This window comes from Sylvia atricapilla, chromosome 2, assembly GCF_009819655.1.
Source record: "Sylvia atricapilla isolate bSylAtr1 chromosome 2, bSylAtr1.pri, whole genome shotgun sequence".
In the NCBI taxonomy this organism is placed as follows: Eukaryota; Metazoa; Chordata; class Aves; order Passeriformes; family Sylviidae; genus Sylvia; species Sylvia atricapilla.
This window is the reverse complement of record NC_089141.1, coordinates 15,788,396-15,811,042: the sequence shown is the minus strand read 5'-3', so window position 1 is coordinate 15,811,042 and position 22,647 is coordinate 15,788,396. Positions and strand designations below refer to the sequence as shown.

General features: G+C 38.9%; 1 protein-coding gene across 1 annotated transcript in view; it reads left to right on the top strand.

Annotated features, from left to right (window-relative positions):
* Positions 1-22,647, top strand: part of LOC136375398 (roundabout homolog 1-like) — a 296,044-nt gene that overhangs the window by 229,462 nt on the left and 43,935 nt on the right. The window contains 10 exon segments of the mRNA XM_066340911.1: positions 2,099-2,223; positions 4,073-4,244; positions 6,681-6,886; positions 8,260-8,341; positions 8,511-8,679; positions 8,778-8,944; positions 12,002-12,123; positions 14,310-14,541; positions 15,780-15,901; positions 19,821-19,992. Of these exon segments, the coding sequence (XP_066197008.1) occupies positions 2,099-2,223; positions 4,073-4,244; positions 6,681-6,886; positions 8,260-8,341; positions 8,511-8,679; positions 8,778-8,944; positions 12,002-12,123; positions 14,310-14,541; positions 15,780-15,901; positions 19,821-19,992 (1,569 nt within the window).

Here is a 22,647-nt window from a genome sequence, read left to right as displayed (position 1 = left end):
TACTCTAAAAATATATTCAATATGCATATATTTTAAGAGTAGTATCCATATAAAATATGTATTTAGAATAATACCTAGAGCAAGATGTACCTATTTATATTTTATAAATCCTCCAGTGGCTGCCTATAAGACTGAATTCTCCCTTCCTTTTTGTGTTAAGTAGTCCCTGAATAGTCATCTTGAGGTACTATAATCACAACCATCCAACTATTTCTCCAGTGGTCAGAACCATTTTATTTTCTTTATAGTTGTACCTGTCCTCAAAATCTGAAACCTCATAAATCCTCTGCAGTAGCACAGGGTTTAGAAACCCTCAGTTCCATATTGTGTGGCATTGTGTCACAGGCTAGTACAGAACCAGCCAAGCCCTGAATTTAACTGTATGCTAAATTTATTCTTGTTACCAGAATCTAGCAGCATAACAAAGGTGCTTCACCCTCATCTCCATTTTCCCATTTTCTCCATTTTCCCCCCCATATCCCCTCACAACCCCGTGGCAAACCCCCAGCTGGTTCTCCTATCCTCCCAAATGATACGTGTTGTCATGTCAAAGTCTTCCCACATCTTCTTCCAAGGGGCTGGCTGAACATTTCAGAGCTAAATGTTTTGTAGTCTGCTAATTACAGTAGGTCAATCTTAGCTTTTTTTTATCTAAGGAAATGCTAGGAAAGGTAGCATTTGCATCCAAATATAGACAATAGTGTTATGCTCCAAAAATTCGTCTCAAAGCAGGAGGGGCGTAGGAAGAATATATTCTGATATGAGCTCACCAGGGAGTACACACAAGGCATGGGGAACAGATAACTGCAAGAACTGGCTCACAGGAACACTGAGAGCAATTGTTTTTTTTAAAAAAAAGGACTTAAGTGTTGTTGAATTTCTTCTAGATAAAGCCACTACTACTTGAAGTTAAGAAAACACAGCTTTGCATTACATATTTTACACTGGTTGTAAAGGAAAATCTTGTGAAAACATCAATGTTCATAAGGGAAAAAATGGAAGCAAATATCAAAAATAACTTGATTTCTTAAAATCAGATACAAAACATCCCCTTTATTCTCAATCCAAAGAAGAGGGAGTGCATAATTAGTTTTAGGCAGATGATCAGAAAGAATTGGAAATTAATAAATAAATGGGCTTTGATTTAATGCAAATTTTTTGAGAGGCAAGAGTTAACAGCCTATAGAACATGCTAAATTTTTTTTTCTGTGCTAGCATCACCTAGATATCTAATGCCATCTCTGCTGTTTTTTTTTTAATGTGACTGACATGATTTTTTGACATTCTACTTACTACTGGATGAAGGGGTTGTTGAAGTCAGTATAAATCAAACAATGCTGGCAGTATTTATAATGTTAGGCTGAGCAGATGTTTCAAATTTGCCTTCATTTGCATATATATTTTGTTTGAACATGCTCTTGCGTATGTAAATGAGGAAGACATTTAGCTCTGCTGTTCCTTTAAATTCATTCCTTCTCAATGTGTTTGAACTGGAGATTTTAAGTGGTTATAATTTGAATAGTATTTCTTGGGCTTTTGACTTCAAGATTTTTTGAGATCCTGACTACATCAGAAGTGTCTTATATAAGCACTTAAGGGCTTTTTCTCTCCTCAGCTTTCCTAAGTCAGAGATGATGAGTTTTGTGTGTGTAAGCGTGAATTCATAGTTGCTCAGCAGTGTGTCTTGCAGCCCTTAACAAAGTGTGACCTCTGGGCCAGTTGTCCCTCAAAGATTTCTCCATTCTGGCTTGCAGCCCTGTTCCTCCTTTAAAAACCAACTTGTAGCAAATTTGTTTGTTTTGGTGACTGTTGCTCTGCAAGTTGTCTCATCAAGCTGGTGGGACATATTTCCTTGTGCACTGGGTCAGCACTAAAAGCACATGTTGCACACTGAGAATTTTAATTGGGAGGTCCAGACACAGAAAAGATGGTCTGAGTGATGGTGAAGCTGTGGCTGGTAAAGACCCATGTGTCTTTGTGCTTCCTCTCCTTATTAAGGAAATTTAACTATTCTGGTTTATACCATTAAATCTCAGCAGACAAATTGTTCTTTCAAATGAGCTGTGTGATTTATTTATTTTGGGTGTTTTCCTTTCAGAGCCTCCACAGTTTGTTGTAAAGCCTCGAGACCAGGTAGCTGCACTGGGGAGAACAGTGACTTTCCAGTGTGAAGCAACTGGAAACCCTCAGCCAGCCATCTTCTGGAGGAGAGAAGGAAGTCAGGTGAAACAACCTTTCTGTCCTCCTTCCTGGCAGTTCCTTCAAGAGATGATTTTGCATGAGAGAAAAGTATTTTAATTGTTGTTTTAGAGATGTGGGAAACAAGTTTGGAGCTTGGAGATGCTGAATCCTTGTTCTTTACTATTAAGGCATGTGCATGCTAAGTGATGTCAGTTTTACCAGAACAACTTCGTTTTCTGTCTCCTGTTTTTTTCCATGAATGTAAAAATAAGTCAACTAGAAACATCCCATGTTTCACTACTCTGATCATCTATTTCACCTAACAGGGAGAACTTATAAGAAATGGAGAGATGACTTATGCTGAAATTTGGTCAAACCCCCAAACACTCCCAGATTTTCAGAAAGTTTGGCTCTGGGTTTGTGGTGCAGCTATTAGTTTGAGTTTCTGGCAGACAAAACTATTTGCTGCATTGATCTGCATCGCTGCATTGGTAGGACTCCAGTTCTGGGCTGAGGAGAACTACTTTCCCACTCCATCAATTGACTGACAGACCATACCTGAATAGGTCACTTTTTTCTCCCAAGTTCCTTATTTGAATGGGTAGGAAAATTATTTCATCTTCTTTGTAAAGGGTCTTGAAAGCCAGTGGGTGAAACACAATATAGCACAGCAAGAGAATTGCAGTTTTCTTTCAGAGTCATCTTTTGAAGGAGGGATGTGACACAAAGTATTCTTTATTGGAAGGAAAGAAGGAATATGGGATTCTGGTTTTCCTGTGAATGAAGGAATGAATGGTGCAAGAGTATGACAGGGTTCTTTGTGTTGCAGAACAATAGGGCAGAGAAATTGAGAACACTTGGAGATGGGTTTCTTTACTCCATTTGCTACATTTCTGTCTGAATACCTAAGTACAACTAGACTGCTGACCAAATTTAGATTATAATTGTCAGTGGTGCATATATATAGCAGTATATTACACTTTTATTTATTTATTTATTTATTTAGCTACATTTATCTGGTACTTTTTTTTTCTCGTTTTTGACTCTGCTGAGTGGTGAACACCTGTGATGATGGAGAGAAATGAAAGAGGAGGTCAACAAATAGGGTTTGCTAGTACTGGAGAATATTGAGTCCCATCCTTTCAGCAATTTTTGGAAATGCAAAATGTTGTTAGCCAAGAAAAAGAGATAAATATACCCTCTGTGATCCTTAAGTGTTCTTATTTACAAGTTGTTTAACCAGAGGTAGAAATTCAACCCTCAACTGATTTTTGGTAAATACTGTGTATTTTATACCCAAACTATCTAAATAGGCATAGGATTTAATTCAGTATTATAAGACTTTTCATAAAACACAAACACTCTATTTAGAGAGACCTACGGAGCATCTCTTTTTTAAAAACTGCTCCATTTGTAGGAAGGCAAATGTTAAAATACAGATAAGTAAACCACCATCTGCATTTAAATGAAAGCAAACGAATGCCCTGGAGCAAGTTCTAAAAAAGAACATTAAAGCAAATTACTGAGGTTCACCACAGTTTCTTGCATCATTGTGGTATCTGTACATTTCACATCTTCACTAGACTCTGTTACACTTGGTGCAAAGTCCAGTATTGATCTTAGAGAGTGTTAGAGCAATCCTGAAAGCCTGAGACAATTCTATGTCTATATCTGCACCTATCTGTAAATTAAAAAAAATCATTATCATTAAAAAATCCTACAGAAGCTATTCACATTGTCGTATAGACATGCTTAAGACGTGAAGGGCAGAATGTTTTCTATGTAATATGAAAAGATTAATTTGTTTAGCTATGTTAATGTTACGCTTTTTGATGTTTGAATTTATTTAACCTATTTTTTCCCCTCACTTTCTCTCCTGTCCATCTTTTAGAACCTGCTTTTTTCATACCAGCCCCCTCAGTCATCTAGCCGGTTTTCAGTGTCCCAGACAGGAGACCTCACCATCACCAATGTCCAGAGATCTGATGTTGGATACTACATCTGCCAGACTTTAAATGTTGCAGGAAGTATCATAACAAAAGCCTACTTGGAAGTTACAGATGGTAATCATAGATTTATTTTATCATTTCCAAGTTTTTTGTTTTTATTTGAAGACAGCAGTGTGGTGATGTGACACCACTTTGAAATGTGTTTTGCATAAATGTGGATTGCGTGTTTCTTTGAACATAAAATTCCTGTTTTGGCCGTCTCTGTCAGGGGCTTACAATTCTGAATGATGTGTAACTCTATATTTCCATTTTGTGTTTGGTAAGTATATTCAGTGTATGGGTTTTTGTTAGATCTGTTAATTTTTATCTGACTCTTTTTTAGCTTCCCCCCAGTGGATTTAATTTATTTTTAGATTGCTTGCTGCCTGGTTCTTTATCCCTTTTAGTCTGCGGCCATTTGCTTAGCACTTCCATTTACCTGTTTTTTAGCCCTGTTTCTTAATATTGTGTTTTAGCAGGGAGGAATAATATCAGCCTGTATGGAGATCAGCAGAATAACATAGGAATTATACATCCCTTTTTCGGAGTAGTTAGGAAAAAATAGAAGATGAAAAAGCTACAGGGAGCACGACTACAAGCAGTAATGCATGCTGCTGTGAGGCCAGTTTGTCAATTATCAGAAATACTTTTTAACAGCAGAGATACACAGGGAAAATACTAATCTCAGCATTTACAGAGGGAGAGGATAATAGAGAGAATTTGAACAATGGGAAGCTGTTGACTGAGAAGAGTTTCCAGAAAATAGCCCTTTGCCCTATAGAAATAATCAAGTACTAGAAACATATGGTGAACCTGTAGGATAAAATTCTTTATCTCCCCCTCCCCATGGATTGACATAGGAGGAACAGGAGTACATACCTTCTGGTTCCTCACAAATTGCAAATTTCCTAATCCTTTTTTTTTTCCCATTTTTTCACTGGAGAGAAGACCATGGCAGGGTGAGATAAAAATTTACAACAGTTTTCTGCTGATGACCTATGCCATCTGAACTTGGAAATAATCAGTTTAAATACATTCTCTTTACTATATTCTCTGGATTGGTCAGATGGGTAAATGTTTTTTTATAATGTCTTGGGACAGTTTTTGGTACTTTTATAAAAGTGAAGACAGAATATGCTGAATATTTGTAAAGGTATTAAAAAACAAATATATAGTTTTCCTAAAGGTGGGAAGGGTTGCCATCAACTTCAGTGGACTTAAATCAGCCATGAATTTCAGTGTCATTAGATGTTTCCTATAAAGCACAGATCAGTCAACTCCTCTACCTTTGCCAACTGCAAAGTTATTTACAAACTTGTCAAAGTCAAATTATAAGTGGATTTATTTTGTCTGTCTCTGCAGAGAAAGACTGTAAAGGCCTAAAGTGTGTAGCAACAAGCTGGGACAAGAACCAAAGAATAAATAATGCAGTTGAAAACACTGTGTCATTTGAACATGCAAATGAAATTATGGGAGTTGGAATTTAGCCAAAAAAAAACCCTGTGCTAACATCCTGTCTGTTGTTATGAAAAGTAATTTAGAAATATCTGATGTTCACAAATTATCAGAACTTCAGGTTTATATTTCAGCTACCAAACCAGTTTTTAAGTTACGTGAGCCCCATGCCACTCCACTGCTGAACAGATTTATGACATTTAAAATTATGGCTATTTTCAGATCATCAATCTATGTCATCTTGGATGGTACAGGTAAAGTAGATCCCCGAAACACAACAAGATTACTTTTACCTCTTTTTTGCATAATGGCAGACTATCCATTCTTTTTTCTGCAAATACTGAGACTGGTTTGTATTTTTCTGTGTAGTATAATTAAATAACCCTTCAATAGCACTTAATTCCTGTTGTGTGAAAGATGCATTAAAATTGACACAGACAGTGGGATTGTGAACTTTCTTTGTGGCTCTGAAGTCATCATAAAAGTCAGAAACTACTGGAAAAATATTTCATAGAAGAAATCTTTCCAAAATAGTTCTGTCCATTTGTGTTTGCTGTACCCTGCTGCTGACGTCTCGCGGTTAGGACACAGCACCAAGATGGTCATTTTAGCAGTAGGTGTTTGTGAGGTTATCCCTTGACTGCCTACCTCCTTTTTCTCTGTCTTTCAATGCCGGAAGTATGAGCTGTGTTACACGGGCCTGGCAGTGGTGAAAGATGGAAAAGGTGAAATCTGTGCCTTGCCAAAGAATCTGGGAAGTCCTTTCTTTTTCCATTATCACTTCATAAAGATACTGGACTTGGAGAATGCCTGGAGCAGTGTGTAATATGCAATACTTTCTCTGTTCTGAAAATCCTGCACTGTGTATCATTTTAAACATCCATAGCTGTGCATCGTTATAATGCACCCTGCCCTGAATAATGCATGCCTCCAACTTTAATTACTTGTTTAATTATTTTTAGTTTGTTTCAAAGCCTCGAGCAACTGCTGTTGCTTAGATGATTAAAAAATTGCTTCCAGTTGCAGAAATGTCTTTCCTGTTGTTTCTCCTGGCAGTGATTGCAGACCGGCCTCCTCCTGTCATTCGGCAGGGCCCTGTGAATCAGACTGTAGCTGTAGATGGTACTTTGGTGCTGAACTGTGTGGCCACAGGCACTTTGATGCCCACTATCCTCTGGAAAAAGGATGGGATCCTCATTTCCACCCAAGACTCTCGCATCAAGCAGCTGGAGACAGGGTCGCTGCAGATCAGATATGCCAAGGTAGCCTGAACTGGCAATTGGATTTTTCTTGTTTTGTTTCCTTTTGTGCTCTCACCTCCAGGCATTTTTGATGCAGTAAACCCTGTGTTTAGAATTAATGAAAGGTTACATGAACGTACTAAAATATTTGATACTTCATGTCTTCAGATAGTACATTTTTTTTGCTTAACACCTGCCTAGGGCACATTATTTCAGATTTCATAATGAAAAATGCTGTAAAGAGGTATTAATTAAGGGAATTATTTGGTACTTTAAACATGAAGGGGAATGGATTTCAGTAAGACAAATCATTGCATTATTTGGGCTGTAGCACTAATAGATTAAAATGATCTAGTTAATTCAAATATTTATAAAGAAAAATTTTGTTTAGCGTATTCAATAATAGAGCCATGTACTGAGCTTTTTCAAAAGAGTTTTTAGTGTTTAAGTATGCTCACTCATCAGTGTAACATAGCTTAAAGTGGTTCACCACCTGTCAAATACCTGGTTTCCTCAGAGAGTTATAGTACCTGGCCAGTATTGCTGCTAGTCACACACTGCTCACTTTAAAATGTTCTAAAATGTGAAGTTGTAGCATTCTGGATATTCTCTGCTATCTTTCCTGTAGTTTGTAATTGAGCAATTTTTTTTTAGATTGGGCTGAATACATCACTTTACCATATTCCCTAGAGTTGCCTTGCTGCCAATTACAAGTTAGATTGGCTTAGAGCTTGAATCTCTGATTTTTGATCACTTCCATTCAGTTCATCTGAGGAGGGTAACATTTCTTTTTTGGGGGAAAAAAAGAAACACTTTTGAAATGTGATTAAATCACATATGGACAAATAATCTGACGTTCAGAACTGGATGAGGTTAGCATATGGAGATTCTTTTTTTGGGTCTGCTGTAGAGTGAAATTTATACTAACACAGGGAGCCCCATATGTACCCAGTGCAATATTTAAGCTTTCCTTTCAGGATGACATGTTCACCAGTGCTCCAGTCCTGATAAATCCCCGGGCATTTTTTATGTAAAAGGTTGACAGTTGCATGGAGTCTTGTCATCTGAGTTCCTTCTCAATTTATTTGTTAGTACCTCTGCAGAGTAAGGAATAAGTGCTGCAGGAAGTGGCCTTCAGTTTGCTCATTACAGAATAGTTAACATTGAATTAGAATCTGCAGCATTTCCGATTCTTTTGTGGCTGCTCAGAAATAAACACTCATTCTTGTTTCGTCAAAATCATAACTTCTAATGGAAGGAGTTTCTGGTGCGAAGTTTTTTGCAGGCTAATGCGTTTATCCATATTCATGGGGGAATGTAGGGAGCTGTAATAGCTTTTCTAGCCCGCTGAGTGCCTGATTGTTTCAAATATTTATCCTTGTCTCCTCGTTCAGCTGGGCGACACCGGCCGGTACACCTGCATTGCCTCAACCCCGAGTGGAGAAGCGACATGGAGTGCCTTCATAGAGGTCCAAGGTAAGTGCATCAGGGCTCCTCTGTGTGGAGAAAATGTGTGAAGGAAAAACAGAAACTGAAATGCAGAGGTTACCTGACTCTGTCATAAGTTGCCAGTGCAGATGTGCGCAGCATTCAGCTTACAGCTGCTGCCTGTCCACACTCAGCACTTCTCTCTTCTTTTTGTCAGAGTTTGGAGTCCCAGTGCAACCACCAAGACCCACTGACCCAAACTTGATTCCTAGTGCTCCATCAAAGCCTGAGGTTACCGATGTCAGCAGAAATACAGTAACGTTGTCATGGCAACCTAATTTGAATTCAGGTGCAACACCAACCTCTTACATAATTGAGGCCTTCAGGTACATGAGTCTCCTGTGATCTTGCTGTCTGGATGTTTACCTGTTGTGTGTTGCTAAAGAACCACGTGCTAACCTGCTGTTGTGTGTTTTATCCTTAGCCATGCATCAGGGAGCAGCTGGCAAACTGTAGCTGAAAATGTGAAAACAGAGAGTTTTGCAGTTAAAGGGCTAAAACCTAATGCAATTTATCTCTTCCTTGTGAGAGCAGCTAATGCGTATGGGCTGAGCGACCCAAGCCAAATATCTGATCCAGTGAAAACTCAAGGTAAGTTTTTGATACTGAACAATTTAAGTGTCCACAACAGCTGTCACAAGTTGACTAAGCAATACCAGATGCAGAAATTCTGGTAGCTTTGGACAGTCTACCTATCCTGGCTATAATATACGCTACAGTAAAATAGAGTGTTTAAACTTGCATTTCTCTGTAACACAGACTCTGACAGCATGTTGCATTGCCTAAGGGAACCCTAGTATCTCTTATCCAAAGGTTGTTACAACTTGCAGAATAGCTCTTGCTAGCAATCAAAGTAATCCCTGTTTTTTTGAGTTCCCACACAAATCCTCAAATTCCATGGAAATGTTATTACCATGTCCAGTGAATCAAATAAGGCTTAAGACTGAGACAGGGATAGAAACTGATGTAATCTAAGTTGATTTCTGCTGCAATAGGAAAGAGAAAAGTTGAAAATTTGAAGGAATTTGGCATCATGAACCAGTAAAGAGGTTTTGGCAGTATGTTTGTTACAAGTGTTTCCATAGTACAACTGCTGGAAGTAAAATAGGGTAGAAAGCAATGCTCACAGATAGCCAAGTGGAAGAAAAGTCTGGGTAGAAGTGAATGAAGAAGTCATCCACTGACTCCAGCTGTGCCTGAAGTCCAGCTATGGACTGAGTCCAGCTATGTAAAATTAAAACTGTCTTGGTGTTCACTGTAGCCAATAAATGGCACTTAGGATGATGTACAGAGAATAATGCCTTGCAGCTCAGAAGCCTGCATTTTTCTGGTAGAAGAACTTGGCTTCTCAACAAGGGGAAAACTAGACACTCTTTTTCAAAGAAAAAGTGACAGAGATCATATTTTTTTGTTTGTTTTTCTGTTCTTCCTATTTACTGGAGAAATTGACGTGGTTTATTAAGTGTCTGTGTTGTATGTTTGTTTCTCTGTTTGTGTAAGTAAGTACATGGTAGTTTTTGAAAGGAAATTCTCTAAAGAAAACAAAGTGTTTTTCTTTAGTGACTTCTCATGTTTTCTGTAGTTGGTCTGAAAGCAAGTCTTTCTCATCTCCCCTGGGGAGTGACCAGTTTCACATTGCTGTCTTTTGGTATTATGCATTTCTCCTGACAGGTGACAATTTTAGTGGATATGTATGGACAGCAGAGTCACAGCCCCATGGAAAATCAGGACTGCACAGGTTCCCAAGTCTGTTACCAAGGAGAGATTTAATAACTTTTAGTGATTCCTGATTTCTGGGAATAGAGCTGCATGAGCCTGTTTTTCATGCAGTTTTCACGTAGTGTAGTTTCATTTCTGGAGATGAGAAGTATTATGTCTGTCCCAAACTAACTGATTACTGACCTGATTCTGAAAAACAGCAAATGTTCTGTTCACTCAGCTGAATGGTTTATAATGACATGGAAAAGCTTCAGTGTTCTCTGGGCACCTAGTAGAGCTGAAAACCCAAGAGCCACAGAATACCTCAGTGAAAATAACAACTAACACATACAATTTTCTCAAATTTTAAGAAATCTAATCAAGTGTCAAATCCTTTAGAGCAGTTCTGCTCTTCTTCCAATACCATTTCACTTTTGTTTAAGTTGTGGTCTAGCTAAGCAAGTTCAAAAATTTCCAGTTGGCTATTGTCTATAGAGTGATTTAGTTTGGTCTTAACTGCTTGTTTAGTCCACAACCAAGAAAGTTGATTGGAGCCTTCAGTGCCTTCAACCCTTCAGTACTACCTTCCTGCTACCTTCATCTTCACACTTTACAAACATTAACAACCACAACATTCTTGGGTATTTTCACTGACAGTCCCTGTCTTGGAAGCTTGGAACCAAAGCAAGAGAGCACACACATCATTTTATATCACAGATGTGCAAATGGCTGAGCCTGTGAATAGTTTGATCCATATTGTGGATGACTCATCTCTTTTGACTAGCAAAGCTAGCGCTAATTATTCCACTGGCTTTCCTGTTACATTCTGAGCAGGGTGATATTTAGGCAATGCTCCCAAACAGAAGCTCTTATCTTCAATGCTTTCAGACTTTGGGAGGAGGGAAGTGCTGTGATAATGGACTGTTTGCAGTACATACTACATGGGGATAGTAGTGATTCAGTGGAGGATTTTTTTGGTTTTGTTCTTTTGTTATTACTGATGCTGCTTGCTAAGAATCCAGATTTGTCACTCACTGACTACACATTAACCTCAGTAGTAATCACTGCAAGTACTTTTCTTGAATTTCCAGTTGTAGCATTTTAGCCATAGTCAGAATGGTATTTGCTTAAAATGAGGTGATCAAGGAGTGAGATGTGAACCTAGAACAGAAACTGTTACTCTGTTTTCCATAGCACATGTTTTAGACACCCTCTTAGTGATTACCCTGTAAATTTTGCATGCATGACAGTCTTTCCATTTCAGTTAAATTGCTTTCCAAGGGCTCAATATGCAAAAAATATGTGTTTTCATCATACTGTTGCATGTTGTAAGAGGAATTTGTCCCTTCATGCGTATGAATGATCCTTCCATCTATAGGATAGACCAAATATCAGAGGATCCAGAGAGCCCTCAACTGGGCTCTTCCTCCTGTTTACAGAAGCCTCTTGCCTTTAGAGAAGCTGCAGCTAAATGACTAATTTATCTTTTCTCTGGTTGTTAACATTAGTTTGTGGTAACACCAAGTAAGTTTGTCATTAATTTATCTAAAGATGCAACTTTTGCTTTTGCTGTTCTTTATAGGTCTCCTGCTCTCTTGGAATTGGCAGTGGGCAGTAGAATGTTTTCTCTTCTTAGGAGGAAATAATAAAGAAATGCTGCTGTAGCCATTTAACAAAGCTGTCCTTGAGTGTGGCGTGTCTTTTTCTGTAGTATTACCCTCACGTTTCTGTCAAAGGAACTGCAGTGTCTTGAGTTGGTACGACCTAAAACATTGGTGATTTGCTCAAGAAAATGCTACATGTAGATTTTTCTTACATGATTAGGAAGTACTTAGGGTCAGCTTCATTAGTGATAGCATCATGTACTTTCTGACATACTCATTTGTATTTACACGTACTTATTTCAACAATCATGTGTACTTATGAGAACGGAATCTTAAATTGTTGCAGATGTTCCCCCAACAAGTCAAGGTGTGGATCACAAGCAGGTCCAAAGAGAGCTGGGTGACGTGGTGCTACATCTGCACAACCCTACCATCCTTTCCTCCTCCTCCATCGAAGTCCACTGGACTGTGAGTACAAATCTGTACCCTGCTGGTGCTAACATGTACTGCTGAGATGTTCTGCTCTGACTGCAGTGGGGTCACACTTTAAGAAGCTGAGTAATTTGTATGCTTGCAAATGTTTTCTCTCTGGAAGAGTGCTATTTGTGCTTTTCTTTTCTACTTCATTGAATTTTACCCATTTCCTCCATCTTTGTCTCCGTAGAGAGTGCTGTTTACAATAGGGTGAGGGTTTCAGAGTCCTCCTCTGGAAGCTAAAGGATTGATCAAAGCCCTCCTAAGCCATATGATTTGAAGCCTTTGCACTGCTTTCAGTAGGACATGTATCAGTCCCTTAATGCGATAACATGGGCATTCCCTGTCTGTCAGTCACCTGTAGAGAGAAATACTGCACAGTTCTGTTTGAAAGAGTTACCTCCATGCTACAGACACAATGACAAACACACCCAAATCAGATAGCCCCATCTGAACCTCTCCTTTCCTGAGCTGTGCTGAGTACACATGGTGCAGGGAGAAGAGGTAAAAAAGGCAATGTCATATTGATGTTACTCTGGCAGCAGGAAAGCAGCTAGTTGGTCACGTGGAGGACATGGCAGAGGAACTGAAGAGAGTGAGGAATGTAACTCAAAGATCAGTTTTAAAATGGAATGCAGAATTAAGAAAAAGTTGGGAACATAATTATACCATGTACAGAAATAAAACCATCAGGAGTGAGCTTTGAGGTCTTTGTAGGAGTTCCATCTGAACATTCCAATATATTGGCAGGGCTAGTGTGGGACAGCACAAGCTGTAGCTCCTGCCATGGCATAGCAGAATATTTTGTTCAGGAACAAAAGGCATTTCGATTCTGTAGAAGAGCTGTAGCCCAAAGGAGTCCTGATGGACGCCTAGGGCTCCTCCATGCTGCAATAACACCTGCTGTGTTGCACAGTAATTGCACTCTCACCTGCAGTACAGCCACCTGCAGCAGGCAATCTCCTGTTTTAACTGATACATTAAAACATCTTTGAGGTTCCTAGCAAGTTTTGTTTGACCTTTACTTACAGAACAACCTTTTCCAGACAGGCAGCTTTTGTCAGTCTCTTGAGTGGCCTGTGGCTTCTCTGCAATTTCAAAAATAAGCATTACCTCAGTTTCAGCTAACACATGCATTCTTTATGTGATTATTAAAAATGAAATGTGTTGCTCTTTGGAGTAAAATTGCGAACACATAGTTTTATTATATCACTGTATGAAATTTTTGAAAACAGGAAAATCAGATGCACTTTAAAAATTTTATTATGGTTGTTACTGGACTTCCTTATTCATCAGAAATTGGAACCAGTAGTTAAAAAGATAGTGAATGCTCCACAACAGATCAGTTGTATAAGGTATCTTTCTGTTTCAGCTATAGCCAAACATATTGGATGTGCCCTCGATTACACTCAGGTCTCTCTCTCCATACATTTGGGATAAAATTGCCTTAGTTTGAAAAGCATTTAAGACCACTGAGCATGAGCTTGATTTGCTTTTCCAAGTCTCATCCATGTTACCATACTGAGTTTTATGCTCCCTCTTGGAACCTGGCCCTTTTTTTCTAGCACAGGGCCTCCCACTGAGTGGGTGGACATGGGGGAAGTCTTTGGAGAGCTCTGCCCTCTGACAGAGCCCAGCCACAGCAATGGAGACAGTGCCAGCTGGCCACCCTCTCAGTTTGCTTTCTCCAGAAAGAAGCAGGCAGGAAGCGGTGCTCATTTCATGGGTTTTGGGAAGTTTCCACACCTCGGGGGAGTTGACAGGCTCTCTCTTTGATCTCCATATTCATCACCCTGAGCCGTGGCACTGTAAATCTCCCTTTCCCCATGTGCCCAGCCCTGCTCTGCAGATTCAGGTGGGCAGCAGTCTGACCTGTGCCAAGCTCTTCTGCTCCATGGCTGCAAATATTGCATTTCATGGAGCTGGGGCATATTATACAACTTTGTTATTCCCCTTTAATGTCTTCATAAATCCAGGGAAACCAGTAGAGTTCTACCTGCATCAAAGAGATTAATGCATTGTGAATCAGGCCTGTAATTTGCTGTAATGCAAGCTTTATCTGCTTTGGCAGTGATGTTTACTTTGAATAGCATGAGGGATAGTCCAGGGGCAGTGCACGGGGCACCACCCCTGGTTCCAGTCTGTTCATGGATGTGTTCTGTGTTCTGCTCTCTTGCCAGGTGGACCAGCAATCCCAGTATATTCAAGGATACAAAATTCTGTACCGGCCTACACCAGCATCTTACGGAGAGTCAGAGTGGTTAATCTTTGAAGTGAGGACTCCAACCAAAAACAGTGTTATCATTCCAGAGCTGAAGAAAGGTGTAAACTATGAAATCAAGGCCCGCCCTTTCTTTAATGAGTTTCAGGGAGCAGACAGTGAAGTTAAATTTGCAAAGACCCTGGAAGAAGGCAAGTAGGAGCTAGACTGTCTTCTTCTTCCGTTTTTGAAGTAGAAGCCTGGCCAGCTTTCCTCTGATATGTTCATTATTTGATCTTGTTTGAAGTGCATGCTGTTTGAGAGCAGCAATCTGTGGCAGAGGAGACTGATCATTATGTGAATTGTTTGGTGACACAGAAGTAAATATTCTGAGCCAGGCATGAGAGACAGAGAGAGCGAGGGATGTGCAGAAATCCCCTCCAACACACAATGGGAAATGTGCTTTTTTATCTTCCCTGCAGTGTGTGCACTCCTCCCTGCTGAGTTCATGGGCTGGTCACAAGTGACTTCTGTCAGATTCAAGCACTTGCTAATCACTATCTTGAGTAGATAGCAGACACCACAGAAATCATCAAAGCAGTGTAGCTGGGGGAATGGAAACCATGGTTTTCAGAAGGCTTTTATATATGGATCAATCGGTGAGACAAAATGGAAAGATGAATGAGGGCAACAGATAGAGTGGACTAAATTATGTATTTCCATCTCATACATGTACTAAAAAGACAGGGTTCATAAAGCTCTTCCTTTTGTTGCTGCACAGGCATCATAAGTATGCAAGGTGGCCAGTGCCTCTGAATAGGGATTTTGGTGCTTCTGCTAGGATGTGCAGCCTTTCCCTTTCTATCTTCCTCCTCCATTAGAAATGCCATGTCGCTCCAGTTTATTGCTGCTCATGGTGCAAAAGGTGTGCATAGCTGCATTCATCCTAAGCATCAGCTAAGCATCCACTTCTTAGAAGGATTATTTCAAATTCAAAACATAAACTATTATAAATATGTTAATACTAACACATTCTGTCCAGATGTTAATAAGTTTTGTATTACTCATTATTCTTTACACACTAGAGGAACTGAGATTTAGACTGGGGACTATGTAGGATTTAATTTTCAAAACTGTTGATCCTGGGTGAGATGATTTGAGATCAGTGAGGAACTCAGTGCCCAGAACTGCGACATGCAGGTAATGGATATCCGAGAGTACAATTTGGAGTGTTACTTCTCCTGGCCTGCACAGCAAAACTACAGCAGAATTCAAAGCCTGGTTGTTGGGTTATGCATTTTCCCTTTCTTGTGGGCACAAACTGCCCTCAGCGAAGGGTGGGGCACAAAAGATTGCATTTGCAGAGCCCAGTAACCATCTTCCACTTAAACAAAACTCGCTTGTGGGTGTGGCAAATATAACCATTTAATCCTTCTTTCCAAACAAACAGCTCCTAGCGCTCCACCTCAGAGTGTTTCGGTGACTAAGAACGATGGGAACGGGACAGCAATCGTGGTCACCTGGCAGCCACCCCCTGAGGACAACCAGAATGGCATGGTTCAGGAGTATAAGGTACTGCTGGCATGGCTTGGTCCCCTGGCAGGGGGAGCGTGGCCAAGTAGTGAGGGAAGGGCTGTTCGTGGATGCTTGGCTCCATCTTCTGGTTACTCAGAGAAAACAGCAGAGAAAGTCACTGCTTTGCATCAAACTCCGTATTTAGTGATTGAGCCTAGGTGGTGGAAGGCAATTAAAACAGCCCCCATAAATCAAAGCAAAGGGTCAACACTCTTAATTAAAACAGCTCCTGCCTTGCCTTCATTATGACTTGCAAATGCACACGCCAGGAGAGAGGGAATCATACCTGTTTGAGAACTACTTTGTGGCTCTGAGACACTGGCCAAGGTAGTAAATATAAACAGGCTTAATGAGTTGAAAAGCTTAGGGATAATAATTAACAGTGTTAAGATCTGAGTAAATTATGCATAACTGGGTAGTTAAAACAAATGGAAAACTTTCAAGGAAAAAATGTGCTTCTATGATAATAAATCTATTAGTGCATAGAATTTTTTTCTTTTCCTCCAAACACAGTTCTCATTATGTTACTTAATTTTTAGCAAATTGAAAGTACATTAAAAATATTTATTGTTTATTATTCATTCATGAACACAGACTGTATTTGCAGTTCGAATTTTTTGGTGATAATTTACATGGCAGACTAAATAAAGTTTATTTTTTCCTAAGCAAGCTAGAGATGTTTTAAATGTAGATATCAAGTAAACTTTGTAGCAATGGAAGGGCAGGAACTTTGGTTTTAGCCCTCTGAAAATGCGCATTATTGGGAAGATCTTTTAAATGATAATGTCTTGGCTGTTCTTCAGGTTTAAACACAGTGCTATAAACATATATGCCCAGCCATCAAAACTCATTCTGATTTTTTCTTCCTCTCGGCAAAAATGGAAAAGGGAAGAGATTGCTAAGCTTCATGGTGAATTTAGAATAATAAAGCCCTTTTCAGAACCTGGTCAACTGGTAAAAATATCTGTTTATGGCCTAGTTTCAGATGTATAATATAATTGGAAAAAATACTTGTGAAGTTATTTCATTTAAACACAGACCTTGAGCCAGAGAGATGGAATTATTTCCTACAAGAAACTGCATCAGAGGAATGTTAAGATTGCAATGACACAACAGTAAAAGTCAGGAAATTCACATTTCTGAGTGTATATAATCTCTACCCCACCTCCCAGGATTTTGAGGTGACAGGCTACCAGGTGTTGGAGCAAGCACACTGTAGTGCTTATGTAGCAGTAGATGGCACACTGGCACATTTTGCGTCTGTATTTGTTGCACTTCTGCCATTATTTTCCTTTGTGCTTTTTACCCTGGACAGAAAACAGACGTTAAAAAAACCTGTGAAAATATATATGCCATTCCTACTTCAGTTGCTGTATGTAATTTTTGTAAAAAAAAAACAACAAAAAAAACAAACCCTAAAGAAATGCAGAACTACTGATTTTAGATTAAGAACTAATAACAAGAAAAAAGATTCAAATAGAAGTCTTGTGAAATTTTCTCTTTTTTCTTCCCCTTTTGTTTTTCTATCTTCTATTTTCTCTCAGGAAATAAAAAGAAAGGTATGCATATGTGGGGCAGTTAATTATTTTCTCAGTCTCTCAGATCAAAGGCAAGAGTGTACCTACTTTAATTAAAGGATAAAATAAGTAGGAAGAAGAATACTATCTTAATCGAAGAATTGTCAGTAGCACACATAAAACCCCAAAACTTCAAATTCACGGCATAAGTAATTTTCTCCTTCCCTAACATGAAGTTAGAAATTCTCTTGTTATACTAATTCTCTCTTCACTTACGTTTCTGTTATAATGTGAATTCATTCTTCTTTCTTAGCATTCTAAAAGTTTATTTTCATTTTCTTTATGTATACAAATGTAGAATGGCAAGTACTGAGCAGCTTGATGTTTGACTTGACATTCTTGTTTCATGCATTTCTCCATGTACTTGTGCATCTAATAACAAAACCTTCTTTTTCCTGAATTAGCAGTTTATGATTACAAGTACACAATAAATGGGTTTCATAGATGACTTCTATGTCAATGTTTGTTTTACATATGTTAATATGGCAGTGGAAGAATGTGAAGAGTTCATGTTCTAAACACTGACATCAAAATTTTGAAGCCTGAAATTGTAGATAGGTTAAATTTGCGGAAAGCTGTACTAAAAGTCACGTGCAATCCTGAAATCTCCTTAATCCCTTCTTTTATAACATTCTAAAAGTTCATTTTCACTTTCCTATTTATGTGTACAGTCAAATGTAGAATGGCAAGTACTGGACAACTTGATGTTTGACCTGACATTCTTGTTTCAGGCACTTCTCCATGTACTTGAGTACCTAAGAACAAAAACTTTTTTTCTGAATTAGCAGTTCATGATTATAAGTACATAGTAAATGAGTTTCGTTGTTTTCAAATGCATCATTTTACAAGGTAGCAGTAATAATTTCTGGGTAAATGACTAAGTCAAAATGTAGATTTAAGTCTTGTTTCTCACTTAATTGAGTTCTTATTTTTATAAGAGCATTTTTGTGACCATCCTCTAGGATTCAAGAGCAGTATTAGTAATAGTTTTACTCCCAGCACTGATTGAAACAGTCTCTATGTAGTATCAGAATACAAAAAGGATATTCTCTTCATGTGCTCTGACCTGCTCTGCAGCAGCACTTATGTATATCCTGTGCTGGGATTGGATTTCAAAGGAACTTAAAATGCATTTCACATCCTCACAGTGTCCCACTAGCCTTGTTTCAGTCCGTGGCATCCAAAGAAGGAAAAAGGGTCTTTACAATGTCCTGGAGGTAAGATAAAATTTCCAGTGTCCAGGCAGAAAGGGCCGTACAGAGGAGGCCGTAGCAATTGTTCTACATGTGAAAGTCTATCCCCTCACCTGGCAATCCCCACAGCAGCAGAATCGCACGAGGGATTTAAAGCAGCTATCTGGGTACTAAATCTTTTAGGAGCCCCATGTGTTGAAAGCAAAATCTTGCCCCCCGTATACAATTGGCCCAGGTTCTGATATGCTGCTGTTCTCAGCCAAGCTTGGTTCTTTACAGGTGAAGTATTGAATATAACTAATTCAACTTTCTGGATGAATATTCTTTGTAGAGCAATACATTTGTGGAAAGGGCACAAAAAGGAAATAGGCAGAGCTTCATGATTTTTTTTTAGCAGATGCAGAATAGCCGCAAGTTCACCTTGAATAGCAGTTGGGAGTTCAACTATCCTCCTAAAAGCATTTGCCAACATCGGTGGTTCAGGCCTAAAGAGATAAAGGCATCTCATCGTATTGTTTCTCCCAGCCATTTAATGTCACTGATGTAATCTATGAAGTTGTGATTTGAAGTCACTAGACCTGTATCTTGGTCTCAACCAAAAAATGAGATCTGATGTCACACTGTTATCTCAACCAGAAGACCGCATATCACTCAATATTTGCCCCTTGCTGCCATCTAAACAAAGAAGAAAAAACAAAACCTTTTGGATTCCAGCATTACATCAGTTCTCTTAAGATGTCATGTGATGAAAGACTTGCTTATGCACTTGAGTGACACATAATTCCTGAAGAAGGAAATGATTCATTTAACTGACTGCTCTTACTTTGTTGTTTATGTGAACAGTTCTTGGCTGTGTGGCTTCCCTCATTTCTTCTGTGCTTGTAGCTTCATTAGTACTTGTTGAACTCTAAATGAATTGTGATAAACTCATGAAATAATGGTAGTAGTTGGAGCAGCTCTTTGGGGGAAGAAGTATCTTTTCAGTATTCATAGAGGGCCTAGGACAGCAATCCACGATTGCCGATGTTAGAACAGTGACAAAATGTAAATTCCTTCACCCAGAAAGAAAAGAATGTGTCACCTTTCCTTCTTCTTACCCTTCAGGGCTGAATTTTGAATATGTGCCATACGTTTACTTCCCTGCAGGTTTGGTGCCTTGGCAATGAAAGCCGATACCACATAAACAAGACAGTGGATGGAACCACCTTTTCCGTGGTCATCCCCTCCCTCGTTCCCGGCATCCGATACAGCGTGGAAGTGGCTGCAAGCACTGGGGCAGGACCCGGAGTGAAAAGCGATCCCCAGTTTATCCAGTTAGGTAAGCTTCCCTGGTAATCCTGCCCGCTGCTTTGGGTGATTTCTGTTTGTTTGCTTTCGTCTTTTACGGCACCAGAAATACTTTCAGGACAAGTGAAATAGATAGTGTCACTTGATCTCTGGAATAGCAGGATTTGGCATTTCTGGTTTTCAACTTGCCTTAGAACTGCATTCTAAAGGTGGGATTAAAACAACACAGGGTGTTGGTTTTTTTTTTTTAATCTCACAGTTCAGCAGTGCTTTTTAGTAGTTGACATTTCAAAGTGAATTTTCACCCTTAAGACTGGTGTAATAAAACTTGGAGGGGAGTATGAATCACTAGGTGTTGATCCACTTTAGCGATGTAATTTGTCTTGACCAGATTTTATCATTATTGAGCAGAGAAACAAGCACCCTAAAATTAGGCAGAATAAATATCAACTATGTGTGAAAGCTACTAAATAACCCGAGTATAGGAAAAAAAGATGTACACAAATGATTTACTATAATTTGACCTTCTAACCTCATTTTCACCAAACATCCCTGTCCTAAATGTTGACCAGGGATATTGCTTCTGGATGTCTCTGGGAAAAATGCATCTTTGCTGTTGGTTAGCTGAAGAATATTTAAAGTAGCTTAAAGTATAGTTATATGATGCTTTATGGTACGCCTGGAGCAAAATACCTTATCATTACAGTATATAATTATGAAAGCAAGCTCAGCATGTTGCTTTGGACTTTATGTCCTGTCTGTCTCTGTATCATTAGTAGATCTACCTTCTTATTGCACTTGTTGTATTTAAAAAATCTATAATTAGGAGCATGTGAAAACAAGACAGAGCAACTAATGTGGAAAATTACTTGCACATTTCCTTAGGTATTAAAAGGAAGGCCATCTTTAGCTTACTTAAATTAGACAGGTATATGGTTCCAAATTACATTGATGGAGATTTTACAATAAAATTGCACACAACTTGTATGATATTCCATTAATATGGAATTATTACAGGAAAACCCTGTAGTTTTGTTGGATTGTTCCTCCCTACAGCCAGCTACCATTCACAGCTTTCTACAGCCAGCCAAAGTCAAGCTCATTCTATATGGCTTAGGTTTTGAAAATTCTGCATTAGTGAGGTTTATGAGGATAACCTCCAATGTTGAAAGCCAAAGGCTCTATAACCACTTCTTTTTTTCCTTTTGTCTGATGATGAGCAAATTCTAAATGAAGGTGAATTTTATAATGGATCTTAATCACTTTAAGGTTTTGTTGAGTGGAAAAAGAAACAAATGAGACTGTCAGGGTAAGAATTTTGCCCACTTCTGGGTTCCTTTATTGGCACTACGTTAGAATACAAGAAGTGTTCCCTCACCTTCACATGTACAAGTTTGGTAGAATACACATATTTCCTCATGGCTGGAGTTTGCTTTCACTGCTTGTCTCTAATTAAGTGGTGTGGCCAAATCTAGGTGTACTGTAGTAAATCCCATAATTTAGTTGCTACGTGGCAAAGATGTGGAGACAGGAGTCTTCTGGAGATCCATGCCACAAGAAGCAGAACAATGAAATATCTAGATGGTGAAGGAACCCTTTCAGCAGCTGCAGGAGGCTGCTGAAAATTAGTGCTTAAATTTAAGAGGTAGCACTCTTTGGTGGCACAGATCAGCCTAAATCATTCAGGTGGAAGAATAGCTGCAGATTATCCAACTCTGTGCTGTGATGCAAGTTCTCCTCCAGCCCCCTCAAGGAATTGGATTCCTAGTTCTTAGAAGTGCTCCCAGTGTGGGGGTGGAGCAGAGTTTTTCTGGGTAGCTTTCTGAAGAAAGGAAATTAATTTTTTTATGTCATCAATTGGCACTATTCACCAGCAATAAATTAAATGGTTACAGAGGGAGGGAAGAGAGGCCAGAGAGGGGGAGGAAAGAGGACTAAGGATGCTCCTTGGAGAAGATTTGAAACAGTTCTGACACGCTCTATGTATGTGCTCTAATAACTGTGTGACTGCTCCAAGCTACTACATTTCTCACACTGCTCCCAGCTATTACTTCAGGAAATCTTTTCCTGATACCTGAATTAATGCAATCATTCATTAAAAAAAAAAAAAAAAAAAAAAAAAAAAAAAAAAAAAAAAAAAAGGAATTCCATGTGTGAAGACAAACTAAGACAAAATATACTGTGTGATTCTATGTTGGAACCCTGGTCACTGAGAATTTTAGACTTTCTGTGCTGACAGGCACTGACCCCCAAGAAAACACTGCATTTAACCTGAGGCTGTGGAGAAGGCTTCCAAAATTGAATAGAATAAATAGAACTGGGATTGTGGGTCTGTAGTTTGAATAGAAGTGTGCAATATCACATGGTGGAAAGCTTAGAGTTTAAAGTTTTAGAATATACTAATATATATATATATATAAAGGCAGATGGAGGTTTTAGGGTGGAGGCTAGTCCTTCCTTTTCTCCTTCTTCATGGATCTGGGAGTATTTTGTAACTGGATAGAAAAATCCCCATTGTGGGCCATGGGTGGTTGGTTATTGGATTAAAAGTAAAAATAATTAAGGAACCATTTCTTAATTGGACAATTTATCCTTAAAAAGCCTTGTAGAGATAAGAGATAGTCTCCATTTTTAGTTTGTTATCTTAAAGTGCTGTAGAACTCAGGGTTTGTGAGACTGTAATATA